Consider the following 19,260-nt stretch of genomic DNA (forward strand, 5'->3'; position numbering starts at 1 on the left):
TAAGTCAGAAAGACAAAGGAAAGACAGTCAGTTCAACTCGAGGTTTCCTTTCGCAGCTCCATCAGAGTCCCACCAGGAAGGTCCATGTCAAAGCCTAGCTAGGCCTAGCTACGCTAAGCTAAGCTACGGGACAAAGACTTTCAACAGACATGCCCACACAAGCTAACTTCTCTCAGGACTAAGAATTCTGTGCCCGTTTTTAAACATGATTGATACTACATCATGCAAAATCAAACAAAGGACCTTTTTGCAACTTTTCAAGTCCACAGCCTTTTAGAGCAGCCTCATCGGTGGATCAGCACGACGGGCTTTTCATCTGTGGATCGCCTCAGAGCCAAGGAGAATGCAGATCACAGAGCCCGAGCCAGTCCTTCTTTGGCCTGACACCGTCAGAGCCGAGCTCCAGAGCAGCCCTGCTCTGGCCAGCGTGTGGACTGTGGACGCGTGACCCCTGAGTGACCCCTTGAGTGAAGCCTGGAGGCGACACGGACGACACACAGGCTTTTGGACTCTCTTGGTCTGCACTTGTATCCTTAATAAATATGACGTGAAAGGAATTAAATAATAGATTCAAATAGCCTATATTTGACAGAAAAGTGATATTTAATTTTTTTTTTTTAATTAGATTGTTTTCACACCAATGATCGCCCACCCCTGCTTTAGATCAACGAGCAAATTAATTCCTAATTTATTAATTAATTACCTTAGATATTTGATTATAGAGTTGTTAAATGCCGATAATACAGCTGGTGCCCCAATCTACTCTTAAAATATGATATCAAACATACCCACGCTTATGCAGTGTGTCATGTTTGAAATCTTGAACAATTCTTTAATCGATATCACCCTTGAATGCCCCGCCCCCTCCCCCCTCCTTCACAAGTGGGAGGACATTCATAACTTTGCAGTACATGTATTTGTAAGAATACCGTTGCAGGTGCAGGTGCAGCCCTACACCAGCCCTTACGCTACAAACTCATAATTCATGCTTTTGTCTCTTTACGTTTAGACGATTGTAACAGTTTGTTTTCCTGTCTAAACAAGAAGGAACTCTCTCGTCTGCAGCTGGTCCAGAACTCTGCAGCGAGGATCTTGATTTACACAAATAGAAGCGCCCACATTTCACCCATTCTCAAAGCCCTTCACTGGCTGCAGTGAAGGGCAGTTTAAATGTTAGTCCTGACTTTTAGAGCTTTGCATGTTCAGGTCCCTTTGTACATCAGTGATCTGATCAGACCGTACACTCCCACTCGCTCACTGAGCTCTTTGGATCAGAAACTGCTGTTGGTGCCTCGCACTCGCTTTCAGACCAGAGGAGACCGATCCTCCCATGCTCTGGATTCTGTTGTTGCTTTTCAGCAGTGGTCCCCAAACTTTTTGACTCGAGGGCCACATTGGGTTCTAAAATTTGGCCGAGGGGCGGGGCCAGGAAAATATGGTGTGTTTGTGTGAACTAATGAATTACTATAAATGACACGCAAGATTTGACCTGTAACTTGTAACAAAGCAACAAATGCAAGGCTCAATGTACTAATTGTTTTCCAAATGCTTTAAATAATGATTAATTATCTACTGTTTTCTACTGTCCACAAGAGTCTTCTTCAGTGATTGGCCCCGGTGGCCGTTTGTGGTGAATTTTATTTTCTGCGCGAGTGCACTATGTGCGAGCAGTGCACTATGTGCAAGCAGTGTGCAGCTGCACAGGCGCGCACCTTAGAGGGAACAGTGCCATCTCTTGGGGAAATGTGGGCATTACAGGCGAAAGGTAAAATGAACGGCCACAGTATCGTGAGTTTGAATCCCGACTTCGACATTTGCTGCATGTCCTCCTTTCTCTCTCATCATTCCCTTCCTTTCTTTCTCATTCCATCTACTGTCTAATAAAGCCTACGGCAGGAAAACATTTGTAATTTTTTTTTAATTTTTAATATAACTTGGACAAGCTTGGCGGGCCTGATTGAAAGGCCCAACGGGCCGGATGTGGCCCGCGGGCCGTAGTTTGGGGACCACTGCTTTTAAGGGTCAGCTCAAAACCTTTTCCTATTCAGTCGAGCCTTTTTAATTACAGTTGCTTTTTAGGGACTGATTTGACTGTATATGTGACCGACCGCCTGAAAACCAGGAACAAGTCTCCCCAGAGACATTTTGAGTTATTCAAATTCTGAAAGTGTCACAACTATCCAATGATGTGTCACTCATGTAGATCTGATCATATTGGAATATAAAGTTGTGGTCATTTGAATGTAAACAACTTTTACTGAGAAACTGGCCTCAAACATTCCTGACCTGGGTCACAAGGAGGACAATTGTGCTCATTTGCATCTCATTGAGATAAGCCCCTCCCCTCTTCACACTGTCACTGACTGTTTTTGGTGCATTCAGAACAACCTTAGATTTAACAAATGTTTATTACACTAATCGCAAACGGTAACAATCTACACAAACACATTTTATTTTCACGTTATCAAATCACATCTTGTTTTGCCACAACTTAAAACCAGTTCATTAAGAGCATCTCGGACCATTAGATATTCACGATTTTCAATAAAACTCTCTCATTGCCAGAAGCCCCAAAACGGCATATATTTCTGTACATTTGCATTGTTCATGTTTCATGCCAATAAACATTTTGCATCACAGCTGGGGTCCTGGTCCTTGCTAGAGAATTCACATCAAGTTGGTTTAGGGCAAAAAGTTTAACAAATTATTCATATTTGATGCAATTTGACAACAAATAAATCATTTCTGAAATTCTAGCAATATTTTGGGGCTTTGCATCACAGAGACCACGAAAGGTATCAAAATCATTTTGATTAAAAAACATAATTTTCATCTGATTTAATCTTTTTCAGGCAAATGCCCTAGTTTGTAAAACTACAATATTTGAAAAAACAGCTAAATCATGCTCAGCAAATGTTGATCCAATATGGCCAACATCTAAAAATATATTTTACTTCTCTTGTCACTGTCTAGTACTTCTGTATGTGTTTTTATAGAATTGTGCAATTATGATAAGAAAAAAGAAGAAAAAATAAAATATATAGCCAATCCCCCACACTCAAATAGTAGGCGATGCTCATTGATGATTGGAATCATATCAGAAGTATCATTTAACACAAGTGACCTCGGCGTGTGGGGTATCGCCCAGCCTAGGATCCTCGACAGATGCACTGAGACATTCTTCCAACAACTACTGACCTCGGGGCAAATCATATGGAGAAACGTTCCAATGGATCATCTTTTATCTTATTTTCACATCGTCTCCTTGGGTCCAAAGAAGACTTGTGAATAAATTTATATTGGATGATTTGGTGATTTTGATTTCTTGATGTTAAGCTAATGTTTGACTAAACCACTCAGATTTGTCCTTAAGAACTGATTTCCACAGCTGGGGGGGAATGCATTTGTGAGCGACTTAGCACAAACAAGCTCTTTACATCTACTTTGTGTGCACTTTCTTAAAGGCTTTGCCCGTTTACAGCAATAATGTCACATTTTCCTCTACTATTTCGTATGCATGGATTGTGCATGAGTTGATGAGCTCGATTTTGCAGCCTTACGGAACTAATAGGCTTTTTTTTACTTTAAGAATGATGTGACTTTTTCAGATTGTTCTGTTTTACGAACTCTCAATGTGAATATTTTCCAGTCCACGTCATTTTTTTTCTCCAGTCAGAGCTCCCATTGCAGCTAAATTGATTTTGGAGGTGGCGCCACTGAGCTGTTTTGAGGGGTCGTCACTCAAAGCTCACCTCACTCTAGTTATCAATACCATTTACTTGCATATTTGTCATTGGATACAACTTGTGTAAGCGCATCTTTAAATCAAACATCATGTCTCTTTATGCTGTAAAAACACATATTCTGGTGTGAACCGGTGGTAGAATGGTTAAGACGCAGAACACATATGCCACACTCCTAGTTCAGCTGGCTTAAGGGTCTTGAGTGTGAATCCTGACTCCGACAGTTTACTGCACTTCCTCCTTCACGCTCTCTTTCCTTCCTAATGAAGCCTACACATATCCTGAAACAGGTGCAGTGTGCAAAGCACTCTTCTTATATGTTCAGATAGTATTGTTCATTCATTTAATGTACTTTATATATGTTTTTGTTTAGCAGAGGGATGAAACGGAAAAGAGCACTGTCCTGTTGTAGCCATGAGTGAGCCTCCGCCCCTTCACTCCAGCGCTCTGGTTTCACTGGCTCGATCTCTGTCGGGGCTCGGGATCAGTATCACTAATGGAGGGCCCCTCTCGGCTTTGGACCAGAGTGATTCTCTTCCACCGGTAAGCACTATGTAACTCAGCTGATAAAGTGCTTTCCCCTTTAAATTAGTACACTGTATTTCCCCCCCGTTACCATAGTAGCCGTCGATCTCACGATATGTGCGTCAGCCTCCCATGCGGAAGCGTAGAGATCATTAAAACAGCCGTGCACCTTCGGGTAGATGGGTGCGATGACAGAATGAGAACGGCTGCAGATGCCTCTGCTGTATTATCCACTTGTGGCTGTGTGCTAGCATCATACTGGAGGCAACTAGCATCATACTGGAGGCAACTAGCATCATACTGGAGGCAACTAGCATCATACTGGAGGCAACTAGCATCATACTGGAGGCAACTAGCATACTGGAGGCAACTAGCATCATACTGGAGGCAACTAGCATCATACTGGAGGCAACTAGCATACTGGAGGCAACTAGCATCATACTGGAGGCAACTAGCATCATACTGGAGGCAACTAGCATCATACTGGAGGCAACTAGCATACTGGAGGCAACTAGCATACTGGAGGCAACTAGCATACTGGAGGCAACTAGGGCAGGTTCCTTCACCTGTCACGCCCTCGTCCCTGGAGAAAGGACCACAGCATATGAGTCCTTAGAAGTCCACACATGATACTGCTGGTGTAGGAGGCTCTGCAGCCAACTCTCACCCCCCTCACCCACTCCCCCCTCCCCCCACACACCCCACTCACCCCACTCCCCCCACTCTGTTCTCACTTTGCGCGTTGTAGTGGATTATGAGTTTTGGACTGTTGGATTTCATCGTTGCACACAGTGCAGAGGACTCTTTAAATTGATTGTGCACATTGTATATACGTTGTATATACGTTTTGTTACTGCATTTCTTTAATACACAAATCAAATGAGCTCTACATTTTGTTGTGGTAAATGTTATTAAGAACTGTCTTTTTGTCGAGTCGAACCTAAACTGACCTAAACTAATATACATTTTAAGTCTATATCTATACTAGAGGACCAGGACCAGGACATTTAGATGCTAATCAGGTACTCAGGGTGGTTGAGCCAGGGTCTCACAAAGACAAAGAGGTTTCTAATAGCCCATTAAGATTCTGAATAGGCTCGGTAGATACAAGGGGGAGTTTCTGTTGAAACAAACAACTCTTTCTACTTCAGGAAGGCTCCTCCCAATGGGCGGGTCTTACCACAGAACAGTATTAATATCGGAGTTCTCGATCTAAATTCTGTTATTGACAATGACTCTTGGATGAGAGTCGAAACGTCTATTTTTTCAAACTGAGTCCAGATGACTAAAACTGAAGCTTTTTCTACTATGTAATGTAATGTAATGTACTGTACTGTACTGTACTGTACTGTAATCCTCCCTTAAACCAGAACACTCCCCCTATGTGAGTGATAGGCTAACGACATTCATGATCATGAGCATGCATCTCCTTAAGGAACCATCACCATGAATGAGAACTCCTGTTGAGTTAAGCTAATTTACTATTAACTAATTCTAAACCCCATTTCCATTTTATCTGTTGATATAATGGTCAATGTTCTTGCTGTTTTAACAGACAACTTCATCTTTGCTGTTGTCCTAGTTCATGTTGACATCAAGGTTGACTCTCACTCACACAGTCACCTTGTACTTAATTATTAATGTAATCATTAATGCAAATATTTCTAAACAGCCCCAATCTATAATGTTGTCTTCACCTATAATTTTCTAATGCACTCTTTCTTCTAGTCTAAATATTTCTCCCATTATTACAGAGAATATATCTTGATCCTTTGTATTAATTTGACCATCTCTCCTCAATTACTTCCTCTTCGGTATTTTCCCTTAATTCAAGATTTGCCTTTTGCTTTGCTTAAACCCTCAGTCTAGAGATTTATTTCTGTTCCAATGTCACCGCTGTTTTCCCCACAGTCACTTTTGGTAACTTTCTCTCTCTAGTTTTCCCCTTTTCAGACTGATTTGTCTGCAACGTCTGTAGATAATTTCTCATCAAATGTACCACTATATATTGAACCTCTGCTTGCATCTGTTCTCTAATAGCTCTAAACTATGGTTCTTACCACTCGTGCAAACGCAGCGTTGACATATGTCCCCGTCACCGCTCATGTGGTTTCATTTGAATCCTAAAACTCACTCCAACGTTGTCAATGTCAGTGGAAGCTCTCTCCCAGTTTCAACCTCTATTTTGCTAGATGATTTTTCAAAACGCCATTTCTAATTTATTTACTAAATTAATATAGTATTTTATCTTGTTTAGTCCCATTAAATCCAATTAAATCCAATTTGATCTAATTTTATTCAGTTTCTTATTATTCTCAAATTTCCTTCAGTTTTTATTAGTCACAAATTCTGTCTTTCTCCTGAAAGATTCTGTTTGACAGGCTCCACCTCCTTATGATTGTCTACACAAAACTTCACTACACACAAACTTGGCAACAGATTATGCATCTCTTCTGTTCAAGTTTTGAAAGTAGTAAATATTGTCTCTGGTTGGTGTCCTCCTCGTCCACATGCGCTAAACCATGTGCTTCATGAACAATTAGAACCAACAGTCTAAAAAATCTAATCTTTAACATCTTTAAAATCAAAATCATCTCTAAATGTAATATTTTCTTTCAAATTCACCTCATGTGTGACTAAAAGAACTTCACCTCGCTGCATTTTCACCGGTCACAAGGTTTGCAGCTTCTTCGGCTGTTCTGTTCACTTTGTGAGACTTTTAGCACTTAATTTATGTAGTACATTTAGCTATTGCTATTTAGGCCCGAGCGCCACAATCTGGCGAGAGGCCTTTTAATCTCGTAAGGCCATGCGAAGCACGGCTGCGAAAGTGCGCACGTAGTGCGCACGAAATCGAGCGCGAGGTAGGAAAGCGCGAGCGCTTTACGAAAATGTATAGTTTATGATATTTGAAAAATGGGAAACATTGTTTTCGCATCGGAATATTATTTCTTCTTCTTCTTCTTCTTCTTCTTCTTCTTCTTCTTCTTCTTCTTCTTCTTCTTCTTCTTCTTCTTCTTCTTCTTCTTCTTCTTCTTCTTCTTCTTCTTCTTCTTCTTCTTCTTCTTCTTCTTCTTCTTCTTCTTCTTCTTCTTCTTCTTCTTCTTCTTCTTCTTCTTCTTCTTTCTTCTCGGAACCAACCCCCCTATTTTTCACCCAGTGAACATTGACGAAAAGTCACAAAAATGTTCACGCCTCTAAAAATCGTGCCTCTACATTCTGGCTATTTCCCTTTTCTAAAATAAAAAAAATGAGCCCCATCAAAAAAGTCAATGAGACCCATGTCATAATTGTTATGGCGTTGCCGTAGCGATGACCAAAACCTCCAATGGGGAAATTGCCAGAACATGTTTACACTTTAGACTTTCACAAACTCCTCCCAGGGCGTCAGCCCTATTAACCTGAAATTTGGTGAGACTCATCTTCAGGACCATCAAAAATTATCCACATTTTCATTCAAAGAGTCACGGTGTCTGTGCGGCAAAGCTGCACATTTTGCCAAGAATTCAAAATAAAATTGCTTTTTGATGGTTAAACAAAGGGGAGAAGATGTGACAGCATCACAGATTCAGCAGTAGGCGTAATAAAAGGACAATTGGGGCGCGTTAGCGCCCCCTCCTCTTGCGGCGTGGCGGCGGTGTGGCGGCGGCGTGGCGAGGGCCGATCATTGCCGCTTGCGGCTATATTTATTTATTATTATTATACTTTCCAATTCCTCTGGCAGTATGCCAATAGTTTCTGTAACACTTGATAGAGTCTTTATGGCACATTTCCTTATTCAGTGAATAATTCTCATGTCATCCATGTCCAATAATCGTCCTTTTCAGATTCTTGTTCAATTTCAGCCAAATTTTCTTCCAGAATTTTCTTCAAAAATTGAAGACTCCGTTTTAGTCCCATGGGAAGTCTTTCATCAATCATAATCTTCATGAATCATTGTTCTTCCTCCTCCAACTTTTACTTGATTCAGTTTCCGAAGCACTTCTTGATCTTGCTCTCTTTGATCTTCTTTCTTTACTGATATAGCTCCACTTGGTGAGCTTTGTGGTCTGTGTAAACCTTATTTGTCATGTTTCCAAGGCCAACAACTTCTGCCAGTTTATTTCTTACTGGTATCAAAAGCCTTTCTGAATTTTAGCTGCAGAATTGATTTCTCCATTTGATTCAACTCTGGATTGTTGCCAGTGACATTTCTCCAGACTTGATGAGTTCTTGACACATAATATGTGAATATGAGAACCCAAGAGCATATTATGCTCTTGGGTTCTCCTCCTGTCCGAGCGGTTGGAGAATGATCTTGTCTGGATGAACGTTTGTTGGAAACATCTCACACATTGCTCTACAAATGGCTCCTTTACAGGCGACGAACAGCTCTGTGTCGTACACTGCTGTATTCGCATATTGGTTTAGTCCTGCTTTTGTAAACACTTTGTGCATCACGGCCACGCCCAGGATGGTTGCTAGCAGCCTCTTCATATCTCCCATTGCAGCTTGTGTCCCCACGAGCATCTCCTCCAGTTTAGCTATCCAGGGGTGTGCCCCATCTTGGAGTATGGGCAACTTTTCCATAAAATCAGACATATCAACATTTTGCCATGGTTTGTATTCCAAATGTTGTCCTTTTATTAGTATTGGGCACATCGTCTATTTTTTTCCCATTGACACTGTTCTGTTGCGCAGTTCATAATGCGAAGGCTCTGAGAAAGAAAGTCGATGTCTACTAGATGCTTTTGGTCTGTTCTCCGCATTTCTCCAGGATATTGAATCAGAATGTCCCTTCCAGTCTTGAAAGTTTAGCCCTGAATGTAATTTTGTCACCAACAATGAATTTGAATATTGCTGTCCTGTACAATCCCCCTTCTCATAATGTGTCCTTTTATGATGAATTAAGTCATGTAGTTAAACAACTAGAGACATACAGAGAAACTATATTATATGGTGATTATAACATCAACTGGTCTAAACTCAAACTAAAAACAATAATGACAAAATGTAACTACCAACAAATGATTGAAGGACCCACTAGGATCACCAGACAGACTAAGACCTTAAGTGACATGGCTTTTACAAACAAACCTGAACGCATAACAAAGACTTATAATTTAATAACCGGGCTCAGACCAAATCTAAAACTTCAGTTTGAAAGAAAATTAAAAAATGTCAGTTGGAGCAGATGATGGCGGTGGAGGACGTGGATGATGTTGCTTTCACTAAACTAGTGGACACATTTAAAATGTGGACAAATCAAATGCAAACATAAAGATGGAACTCTCCCATGGATAAATAATGAAATAAGAAAACTTATGAAGAAGCAAGATTTGGTATTGAGGAAATTCTTACACTCTAAACTTAATACTGATCACTTCAAAAAGCCTTCAAAAGTTTAAGAAATAAAGTTGTTCAAGAATTGAGAAAAACACAGGCTTCATATGACACTAATGTCATAGGCAATGCAAAGGGAAACTCTAGGTCCCTCTGGAAGCACCTAAACACACTCACTAATACAACATCTAGGCCCAAAGGGATTCGAGAACTCATCATAAATGGAAAGAGCACTAATGACAGTGAAGGACTTAAGTCTTATTTTGTGCAATCACTAGTAGAACTAACAAAAGATTTTAAAGAAACTGTAGACAAAAATGAACCATCTCTCACGCCTCCTGCTGATTCTTTCTGTGTAGAAGAGACACATGACAGTGAAGTCACACTAATGATTCAAAAACTGTCAAACTCCAAATCAAATGACATCTATAATATGAATTGTCATTTTCTTAAATGTTACAGTAGCGCACTAGCTAAACCGCTGACACACCTTATCAATTTGTCAATACGAAATTGTAAATTTCCCTAAGGCTGGAAAAAAGCAGTGATTGTGCCAATATTCAAATCAGGAAGTCCAGATGTGATGGTCAACTATCGGCCAATATCAATTCTACCCATATTATCTAAAGTTATTGAGAAAGTCATAGCAACACAACTGAATGATCACCTGGAGGCCAAACAGCTTCTCCACACGGGTCAGGTGGACAGGGGTCAGGTGGACAGGGGTCAGGTGGCAGGAGCGGTCAATCACCATCTACTTTTATGTAAAATGTCATCTTTTAACATCTCTCCTGAGGCAGTGGGTTGGTTTGCCTCATTTCTTCAGGAAACTGTGTTAAGGGCTGGGAACAAATCTTCATTCCTAAACATCACTATGGGCCGACCTCAGGGCTCCATATTGGGACCGCTGCTGTTTAGTCTCTTTATAAACGACCTGCCTTTGATATGTCCAAGTGTCCGCTGCCAACTTTATGCGGATGATGCAGTTTTTTATGCACCCGCCAAGACAGGGGAGCAGGAGCAGAGATCTTGTCATGGCTGAGGTTAGGCAGTGGCTCACTCAAAATAATTTGGTTCTAAATCTCACAAAGACAGTTGCCATGTGTTTTTCCATTATTAATAATAATAATAAATATAGCCGCAAGCGGCAATGATCGGCCCTCGCCACGCCGCCGCCACACCGCCGCCACGCCGCAAGAGGAGGGGGCGCTAACGCGCCCCAATTGTCCTTTTATTACGCCTACTGCTGAATCTGTGACGCTGTCACATCTTCTCCCCTTTGTTTTACCATCAAAAAGCAATTTTATTTTGAATTCTTGCCAAAATGTGCGGCTTTGCCGCACAGACACCGTGACTCTTTGAATGAAAATGTGGATAACTTTTGATGGTCCTGAAGATGAGTCTCACCAAATTTCAGGTTAATAGGGCTGACGCCCTGGGAGGAGTTTGTGAAAGTCTAAAGTGTAAACATGTTCTGGCGATTTCCCCATTGGAATAACATGAAAGGTTTCGGTCATCGTTACGGCAACGCCATAACAATTATGACATGGGTCTCATTGACTTTTTTGATGGGGATGCTAAAATTGAGTTGTGTGTCAAATTTCATATAATTTCGCAAAACTAAACATTTAACCTCCATATAAAATCTGTAGGGGGCGCTGTGGCGCCAAATGAATTTATTTCACTTCAAGTAGGTTTAGGGCAAAGAGTTTAACAACTGATTCTAATTTGACGCAATTCGGACTTTATCTGCGCAAACGGCAGAAATTTTAAATATGGGAGATTTCTGAAATTCTTGCTACAGTTTGTGGCTTCGCCGCACAGAGACTACGACAGGTATCGGAGTAATTTGACTAACTTTTGATGTCCCACTCCTCAGTAGCATTTTCACCAAATTTCAGCTTTTTAGGGCCAACGCCCTGGGAGGAGTTCGTAAAAGTACGACGTCTTCCTCGGGGCCTCTTCCCGGTGGGACATGCCTGAAACACCTCCCGAGGGAGGCGCCCAGGAGGCATCCGGAACAGATGCCCGAGCCACCTCAGCTGAAGGAGCAGCGGCTCTACTTCGAGTTCCCCCCGTGTGGCCGAGCTCCTCACCTTATCTCTAAGGGAGCGCCCAGCCACTCGGCGGAGGAAAATTATTTCGACCGCTTGTATCCGTGATCTTGTTCTTTCGGTTACTACCCAAAGCTCATGACCATAGGTGAGGTCAGAACGTAGACCGACCGGTAAATAGAGAGCTTTGCCTTTCGGCTCAGCTCCCTCTTTACCACAACGGTCCAATGCAGCGACTGCATCACTGCAGCCGCTGCACCGATCCGCCTGTCGATCTCACGCTCCATCCTTCCCTCACTCGTGAACAAGACCCCGAGATACTTGAACTCCTCCACTTGGGGCAAGGACACCCCACCCACCTGGAGAGGGCAAGCCACCTTTTTCTGGTCGAGAACCATGGCCTCGGATTTGGAGGTGCTGATTCTCATCCCAGCTGCTTCACACTCGGCTGCAAACCGTCCCAGTGCAGCTGCAGGTCCAGGTTTGATGGAGCCATCAGGACAACATCGTCTGCAAAGAGCAGAGATGGAATCCTGTGGTTCCCAAATCGGACACCCTCCGACCCCTGACTGCGCCTTGAAATTCTGTCCATAAAAATTATGAACAGAACCGGTGACAAAGGGCAGCCCTGGCGGAGTCCAACATGCACTGGGAACAGGTCTGACTTACTGCCGGCAATGCGAACACAGCTCCTGCTCCGGTCATACAGGGACCGGACAGCCCTGAGCAAAGGGCCCCGGACCCCGTACTCCCGGAGCACCCCCCAAAGGACACCCCGAGGGACACGGTCGAAAGCCTTCTCCAGATCCACAAAGCACATGTGGACTGGTTGGGCAAACTCCCATGAACCCTCGAGCACCCGATGGAGGGTATAGAGCTGGACCAGTGTTCCACGACCGGGACAAAAACCGCTCTGCTCCTCCTGAATCCGAGGTTCGACTATCGGTCGGATTCTCCTCTCCAGTACCTTGGAATAGACCTTACCATGGAGGCTGAGGAGTGTGATCCCTCTGTAGTGTGAACACACCCTCCGGTCCCCCTTCTTAAACAGAGGGACCACCACCCCGGTCTGCCAGTCCAGAGGCACGGTCCCCGACCGCCATGCGATGTTGCAGAGACGTGTCAACCAAGACAGTCCTACAGCATCCAGATACTTTAGGTACTCAGGGCGGATTTCATCCACCCCCGGAGCCCTGCCACCGAGGAGTTTGCGAACAACCTCAGTGACTTCAGCTTGGGTGATGGAGGAGCCAGCTTCCGAGTCCCCGGTCTCTACTTCCTCTTCGGAAGACGTGACTGAGGGATTAAGGAGATCCTCAAAGTATTCCTTCCACCGTCCGACGACATCCCCAGTCGAGGTCAGCAGGCCTCCACCCGCATCGTAAACGGTGTTGGTGAGGCACTGCTCCCCCCTCCTGAGGTCCCCAAACTCCTCCCAGGCCCAGGTTTTTGCCTCCCGATACCTGTCGATGACCTCCGGAGACCCACAAGCCAGAGTGGCCTGATAGGCCTCCTTCTTCAGTCTGACGGCATCCCTTACTTCCGGTGTGCCCCAACGGGTTCGGTGGTTGCCGCCACGACAGGCACCGGAGACCTTGCGACCACAGCTCCGAGCAGCCGCATCAACAATGGAGGCGGAGAACATGGTCCACTCGGACTCAATGTCCCCAACCTCCCCCGGGACATGGGAGAAGCTCTCCCGGAGGTGCGAGTTGAATACCCTACTGACAGAGGGCTCCACAAGACGTTTCCAACAGACCCTCACAATGCGCTTGGGTCAGCCAAGTCTGTCCGGCTTCCTCCTCCGCCAGCGGATCCAACTCACAACCCGGTGGTGATCGGTTGACAACTCCGCCCCTCTCTTCACCCGAGTGTCCAAGACACGTGGCCGGAGGTCAGATGACACGACAACAAAGTCGATCATTGACCTCCGGCCTAGGGTGTCCTGGTGCCATGTGCACTGATGAACACCCTTGTGCTTGAACATGGTGTTCGTTATGGACAAACCGTGGCTAGCACAGAAGTCCAATAACTGAACACAGCTCGGGTTCAGATCGGGGAAGCCGTTCTTCCCGATCACCCCTCCCCAGGTGTCACTGTCATTGCCCACGTGGGCGTTGAAGTCCCCCAGTAGAACAACGGAGTCCCCGGTCGGTGCACTGTCCAGTACTCCACCCAAGGACTCCAAGAAGGCCGGGTACTCTGCACTGCTGTTCGGCCCGTAGGCCGCCACAACAGTGAGAGACCTGTCCCCCACCCGTAGGCGGAGGGACGCGACCCTCTCGTTCACTGGGGTAAACTCCAACACGTGGCGTCTGAGCTGAGGGGCTATGAGCCCACACCAGCCCGCCGCCTCTCCCCGCGGGCAACACCAGAGAAGTGGAGCGTCCAGCCCCTCTCGAGGAGATGGTTCCAGAGCCCAAACTGTGCGTGGAGGTGAGGCCGACTATATCTAGTCGGTATCGCTCAACCTCCCGCACAAGCTCAGGCTCTTTCCCCCCCAGCGAGGTGACATTCCATGTCCCCAGAGTTAGTCTCTGTGTCTGGAGATCTGGTCGCCGAGGCCCCTGCCGTCGAGTGCCGCCCAGATCTCTCTGCACCGGCCCCTTATGGATCCTCCTGCGGGTGGTGGGCCCACGGGAGGGCGGCCCCACGTCGCTTCTTCGGGCTGTGCCCGGCCGGGCCCCGTGGGGTAAGACCCGGCCACCAGGCGCTCGCCATCGAGCACCCATCCCAGGCCTGGCTCCAGGATGGGGCCCCGGTGACGCCGATCCGGGCGACGTAAACGGCCTTGTTCTTTTACTCATCATAGGGGGCTTCTGAACCGATCTTTGTCTGACCCGTCACCTAGGACCTGTTTGCCTTGGGAGACCCTACCAGGGGCTTGAAGCCCCCGACAACATAGCTCCCGGGATCACTCGGGCGCTCAAACCCCTCCACCATGTTAAGGTGTCGGTTGACAAACACATTAAGAAAATATCCAAAACAATACAAATACATCTAAATTGCTTTAAACTAATCAGACACTACATCCCAAACCAAGCGGCTCTGCTGTACATGCTACATGCTACATGCTATGATATTCTCTCACATCTTATACTGCATGACATCAGGGGCCCAGGAAGCTCCCTCAGCCACAAAGAAAATGGGTTCACTTCACAACAAGGCAATAAAAATTATGGATAGAAAACCTGTCCAATTTCATCATTACCACATTCTTAAGAATTATAATTTACTAAGTTTTGAAAGCTTCAGTAAACAGTTTTCTTAAATTATGTTTCAAATGTATCAATAACTTGGCCCCTGAACCGCTCAGTACATTTATACAGAGACTAAACAGCAGGAGAGACAAGAGGCTCCTCAAACCAAAACTGTCCAATCCCACAGAGCAGGACGTCCTCTGGACAATCATCCTTCTCCTTTAAGAGCTGTAAACTCTGGAATTCATTACCCCCTGAAATAAAGTGCATCTCGGAAGTAAATATGTGTCACCTCTAGACTGAAGTGCAGCTGAAAGAACATCGAAACTGTGTACGAGTGACAGTGTACGAGTGACAGCGTACGAGTGACGCGTACGAGTGGCGCGTACAAGTGTGAACGTGTACGAGTGACAGCGCACGAGTGACGCGTATGAGTGACAGCGTACGAGTGTGAACGTGTACGAGTGACAGCACACGAGTGACGCGTACGAGTGAACGTGTACGAGTGACGCGTATGAGTGACAGCGTACGAGTGACAGCGTACGAGTGACGCGTACGAGTGACGCGTACGAGTGTGAACGTTTACAAGTGACAGCGTACGAGTGACAGCGTACGAGTGACAGCGTACGAGTGACGCGTACGAGTGGCGCGTACGAGTGTGAACGTTTACAAGTGACAGCGTACGAGTGGCGCGTACGAGTGTGAACGTTTACAAGTGACAGCGTACGAGTGACGCGTACGAGTGAACGTGTACGAGTGACGCGTACGAGTGACAGCGTACGAGTGACAGCGTACGAGTGACGCGTACGAGTGACGCGTACGAGTGTGAACGTTTACAAGTGACAGCGTACGAGTGACAGCGTACGAGTGACAGCGTACGAGTGACGCGTACGAGTGGCGCGTACGAGTGTGAACGTTTACAAGTGACAGCGTACGAGTGACAGCGTACGAGTGACAGCGTACGAGTGACAGCGTACGAGTGATGCGTACGAGTGACGCGTACGAGTGACAGCGTACGAGTGATGCGTACGAGTGACGCGTACGAGTGACGCGTACGAGTGTGAACGTTTACAAGTGACAGCGTACGAGTGACAGCGTACGAGTGACAGCGTACGAGTGACGCGTACGAGTGGCGCGTACGAGTGTGAACGTTTACAAGTGACAGCGTACGAGTGACAGCGTACGAGTGACAGCGTACAAGTGACGCGTACGAGTGGCGCGTACGAGTGTGAACGTTTACAAGTGACAGCGTACGAGTGTGAACGTGTACGAGTGACAGCACACGAGTGACGCGTACGAGTGAACGTGTACGAGTGACGCGTACGAGTGACAGCGTACGAGTGACAGCGTACGAGTGACGCGTACGAGTGACGCGTACGAGTGTGAACGTTTACAAGTGACAGCGTACGAGTGACAGCGTACGAGTGACAGCGTACGAGTGACGCGTACGAGTGGCGCGTACGAGTGTGAACGTTTACAAGTGACAGCGTACGAGTGACAGCGTACGAGTGACAGCGTACGAGTGACAGCGTACGAGTGATGCGTACGAGTGACGCGTACGAGTGACAGCGTACGAGTGATGCGTACGAGTGACGCGTACGAGTGGCGCGTACGAGTGTGAACGTTTACAAGTGACAGCGTACGAGTGACAGCGTACGAGTGACAGCGTACGAGTGACAGCGTACGAGTGATGCGTACGAGTGACGCGTACGAGTGGCGCGTACGAGTGTGAACGTTTACAAGTGACAGCGTACGAGTGACAGCGTACGAGTGACAGCGTACGAGTGACAGCGTACGAGTGATGCGTACGAGTGACGCGTACGAGTGACAGCGTACGAGTGACAGCGCACGAGTGATGCGTACGAGTGACGCGTACGAGTGACAGCGCACGAGTGACAGCGTACGAGTGACAGCGTACGAGTGATGCGTACGAGTGACGCGTACGAGTGACAGCGTACGAGTGACAGCGCACGAGTGATGCGTACGAGTGACGCGTACGAGTGACAGCGCACGAGTGACGCGTACGAGTGACACATATGAGTGACGTACAAGTGGCGTACACACGTACGAGTGATGTGTACGAGTGACGCATAAGAGTGACGCGTAAGAGTGACACGAGTGACGCGTACGAGTGACGCGTACGAGTGACGCATACGAGTGACAGCGTACGAGTGGCGCGTAAGAGTGACAGCGTACGAGTGGCGCGTAAGAGTGACAGCGTACGAGTGACGCGTAAGAGTGACAGCGTACGAGTGACGCGTACGAGTGACAGCGTACGAGTGGCGCGTAAGAGTGACAGCGTACGAGTGTGAACGTGTACGAGTGACAGCGTACAAGTGACGCGTACGAGTGACAGCGTACGAGTGACGCGTACGAGTGACAGCGTACGAGTGTGAACGTGTACGAGTGACAGCGCACGAGTGACGCGTACGAGTGAACGTGTACGAGTGACGCGTACGAGTGACAGCGTACGAGTGACAGCGTACGAGCGACGCGTACGAGTGGCGCGTACAAGTGAACGTATACGAGTGGCGCCTTAAGAGTGACGCGTACGAGTGACGCGTACGAGTGACAGCGTACGAGTGGCGCGTAAGAGTGACGCGTACGAGTGACGCGTACGAGTGACAGCGTACGAGTGGCGCGTAAGAGTGACAGCGTACGTGTGTGAACGTGTACGAGTGACAGCGTACAAGTGACGCGTACGAGTGACAGCGTACGAGTGACGCGTACGAGTGACAGCGTACGAGTGTGAACGTGTACGAGTGACAGCGCACGAGTGACGCGTACGAGTGAACGTGTACGAGTGACGCGTACGAGTGACAGCGTACGAGTGACAGCGTACGAGTGACGCGTACGAGTGACGCGTACGAGTGTGAACGTTTACAAGTGACAGCGTACGAGTGACAGCGTACGAGTGACAGCGTACGAGTGACGCGTACGAGTGACAGCGCACGAGTGACGCGTACGAGTGACACATATGAGTGACGTACAAGTGGCGTACACACGTACGAGTGATGTGTACGAGTGACGCATAAGAGTGACGCGTAAGAGTGACACGAGTGACGCGTACGAGTGACGCGTACGAGTGACGCATACAAGTGAACGTATACGAGTGGCGCCTTAAGAGTGACGCGTACGAGTGACGCGTACGAGTGACAGCGTACGAGTGGCGCGTAAGAGTGACAGCGTACGAGTGGCGCGTAAGAGTGACAGCGTACGAGTGACGCATACAAGTGAACGTATACGAGTGGCGCGTAAGAGTGACGCGTACGAGTGACGCGTACGAGTGACAGCGTACGAGTGGCGCGTAAGAGTGACAGCGTACGAGTGACGCGTACGAGTGACAGCGTACGAGTGTGAACGTGTACGAGTGACAGCGCACGAGTGACGCGTACGAGTGAACGTGTACGAGTGACAGCGTACGAGTGACAGCGTACGAGTGACAGCGTACGAGTGACGCGTACGAGTGGCGCGTACGAGTGTGAACGTTTACAAGTGACAGCGTACGAGTGACAGCGTACGAGTGACAGCGTACGAGTGACAGCGTACGAGTGATGCGTACGAGTGACGCGTACGAGTGACAGCGTACGAGTGACAGCGCACGAGTGATGCGTACGAGTGACGCGTACGAGTGACACATATGAGTGACGTACAAGTGGCGTACACACGTACGAGTGATGTGTACGAGTGACGCATAAGAGTGACGCGTAATAGTGACACGAGTGACGCGTACGAGTGATGCGTATGAGTGACGCGTACGAGTGACGCATACAAGTGAACGTATACGAGTGGCGCCTTAAGAGTGACGCGTACGAGTGACGCGTACGAGTGACAGCGTACGAGTGGCGCGTAAGAGTGACAGCGTACGAGTGGCGCGTAAGAGTGACAGCGTACGAGTGACACGTACGAGTGACACATACGAGTTACGTGTAGGAAGAATGAGCTTTGTAGATGTGTACATGTGTACACAGATGTTTACATTTATCACTGATTTATTTATAATAATGGAAATGTGTTTTAATGCCTTTTATATCTGGTTGGGATTTAGAAAATCCCAACCAGGGACGGGAGTTGAAAATTAGCACTGGCTATAAACTTTGTATGCATCACATCGGCTGCAAGCTTTGTTTGTAACTATGTATGATGCATTGTCCCTGTCCAATAAATACATCAATAAATCAATAAATAAAATCACTGAAAGGGTAATAAAGAAAACAAAGGGGTTCATGCTGGAGGCAGGCATTGAACCTAAACCCGAACCCATATACGCTGGTGGCTCCATCTGTCATGTTGTTCAGTTCTCTGTGTTTTACATCTTTCTCAGGAGCACACACTTTTGATGAGCCTCCACACCTTTAATAAGACTTGGAACATGAATATCAAAATGCAAACTTTTTGTCCAAACTTTTAGTTCGG

The 19,260-nt window shown here is 46.6% G+C and overlaps 1 protein-coding gene across 2 annotated transcripts in view; it reads left to right on the forward strand.

Moving 5' to 3' along the window:
* LOC140348800 (anoctamin-1-like) overlaps positions 1 to 19,260 on the forward strand; it is a 136,535-nt gene that overhangs the window by 29,857 nt on the left and 87,418 nt on the right. For both annotated transcript variants that reach the window (XM_072434896.1, XM_072434897.1), the window contains exon 2: positions 4,117 to 4,286. In XM_072434896.1, coding sequence (XP_072290997.1) covers positions 4,158 to 4,286 — 129 coding nt within the window. In that variant the 5' untranslated portion in view covers positions 4,117 to 4,157. The remainder of the gene's footprint in view (positions 1 to 4,116; positions 4,287 to 19,260) is intronic.

This window comes from Eucyclogobius newberryi, unplaced genomic scaffold (assembly GCF_026437365.1).
Source record: "Eucyclogobius newberryi isolate DKJ021-1_F unplaced genomic scaffold, fEucNew1.0.hap1 SCAF_7, whole genome shotgun sequence".
Taxonomy (NCBI): domain Eukaryota; kingdom Metazoa; phylum Chordata; class Actinopteri; order Gobiiformes; family Gobiidae; genus Eucyclogobius; species Eucyclogobius newberryi.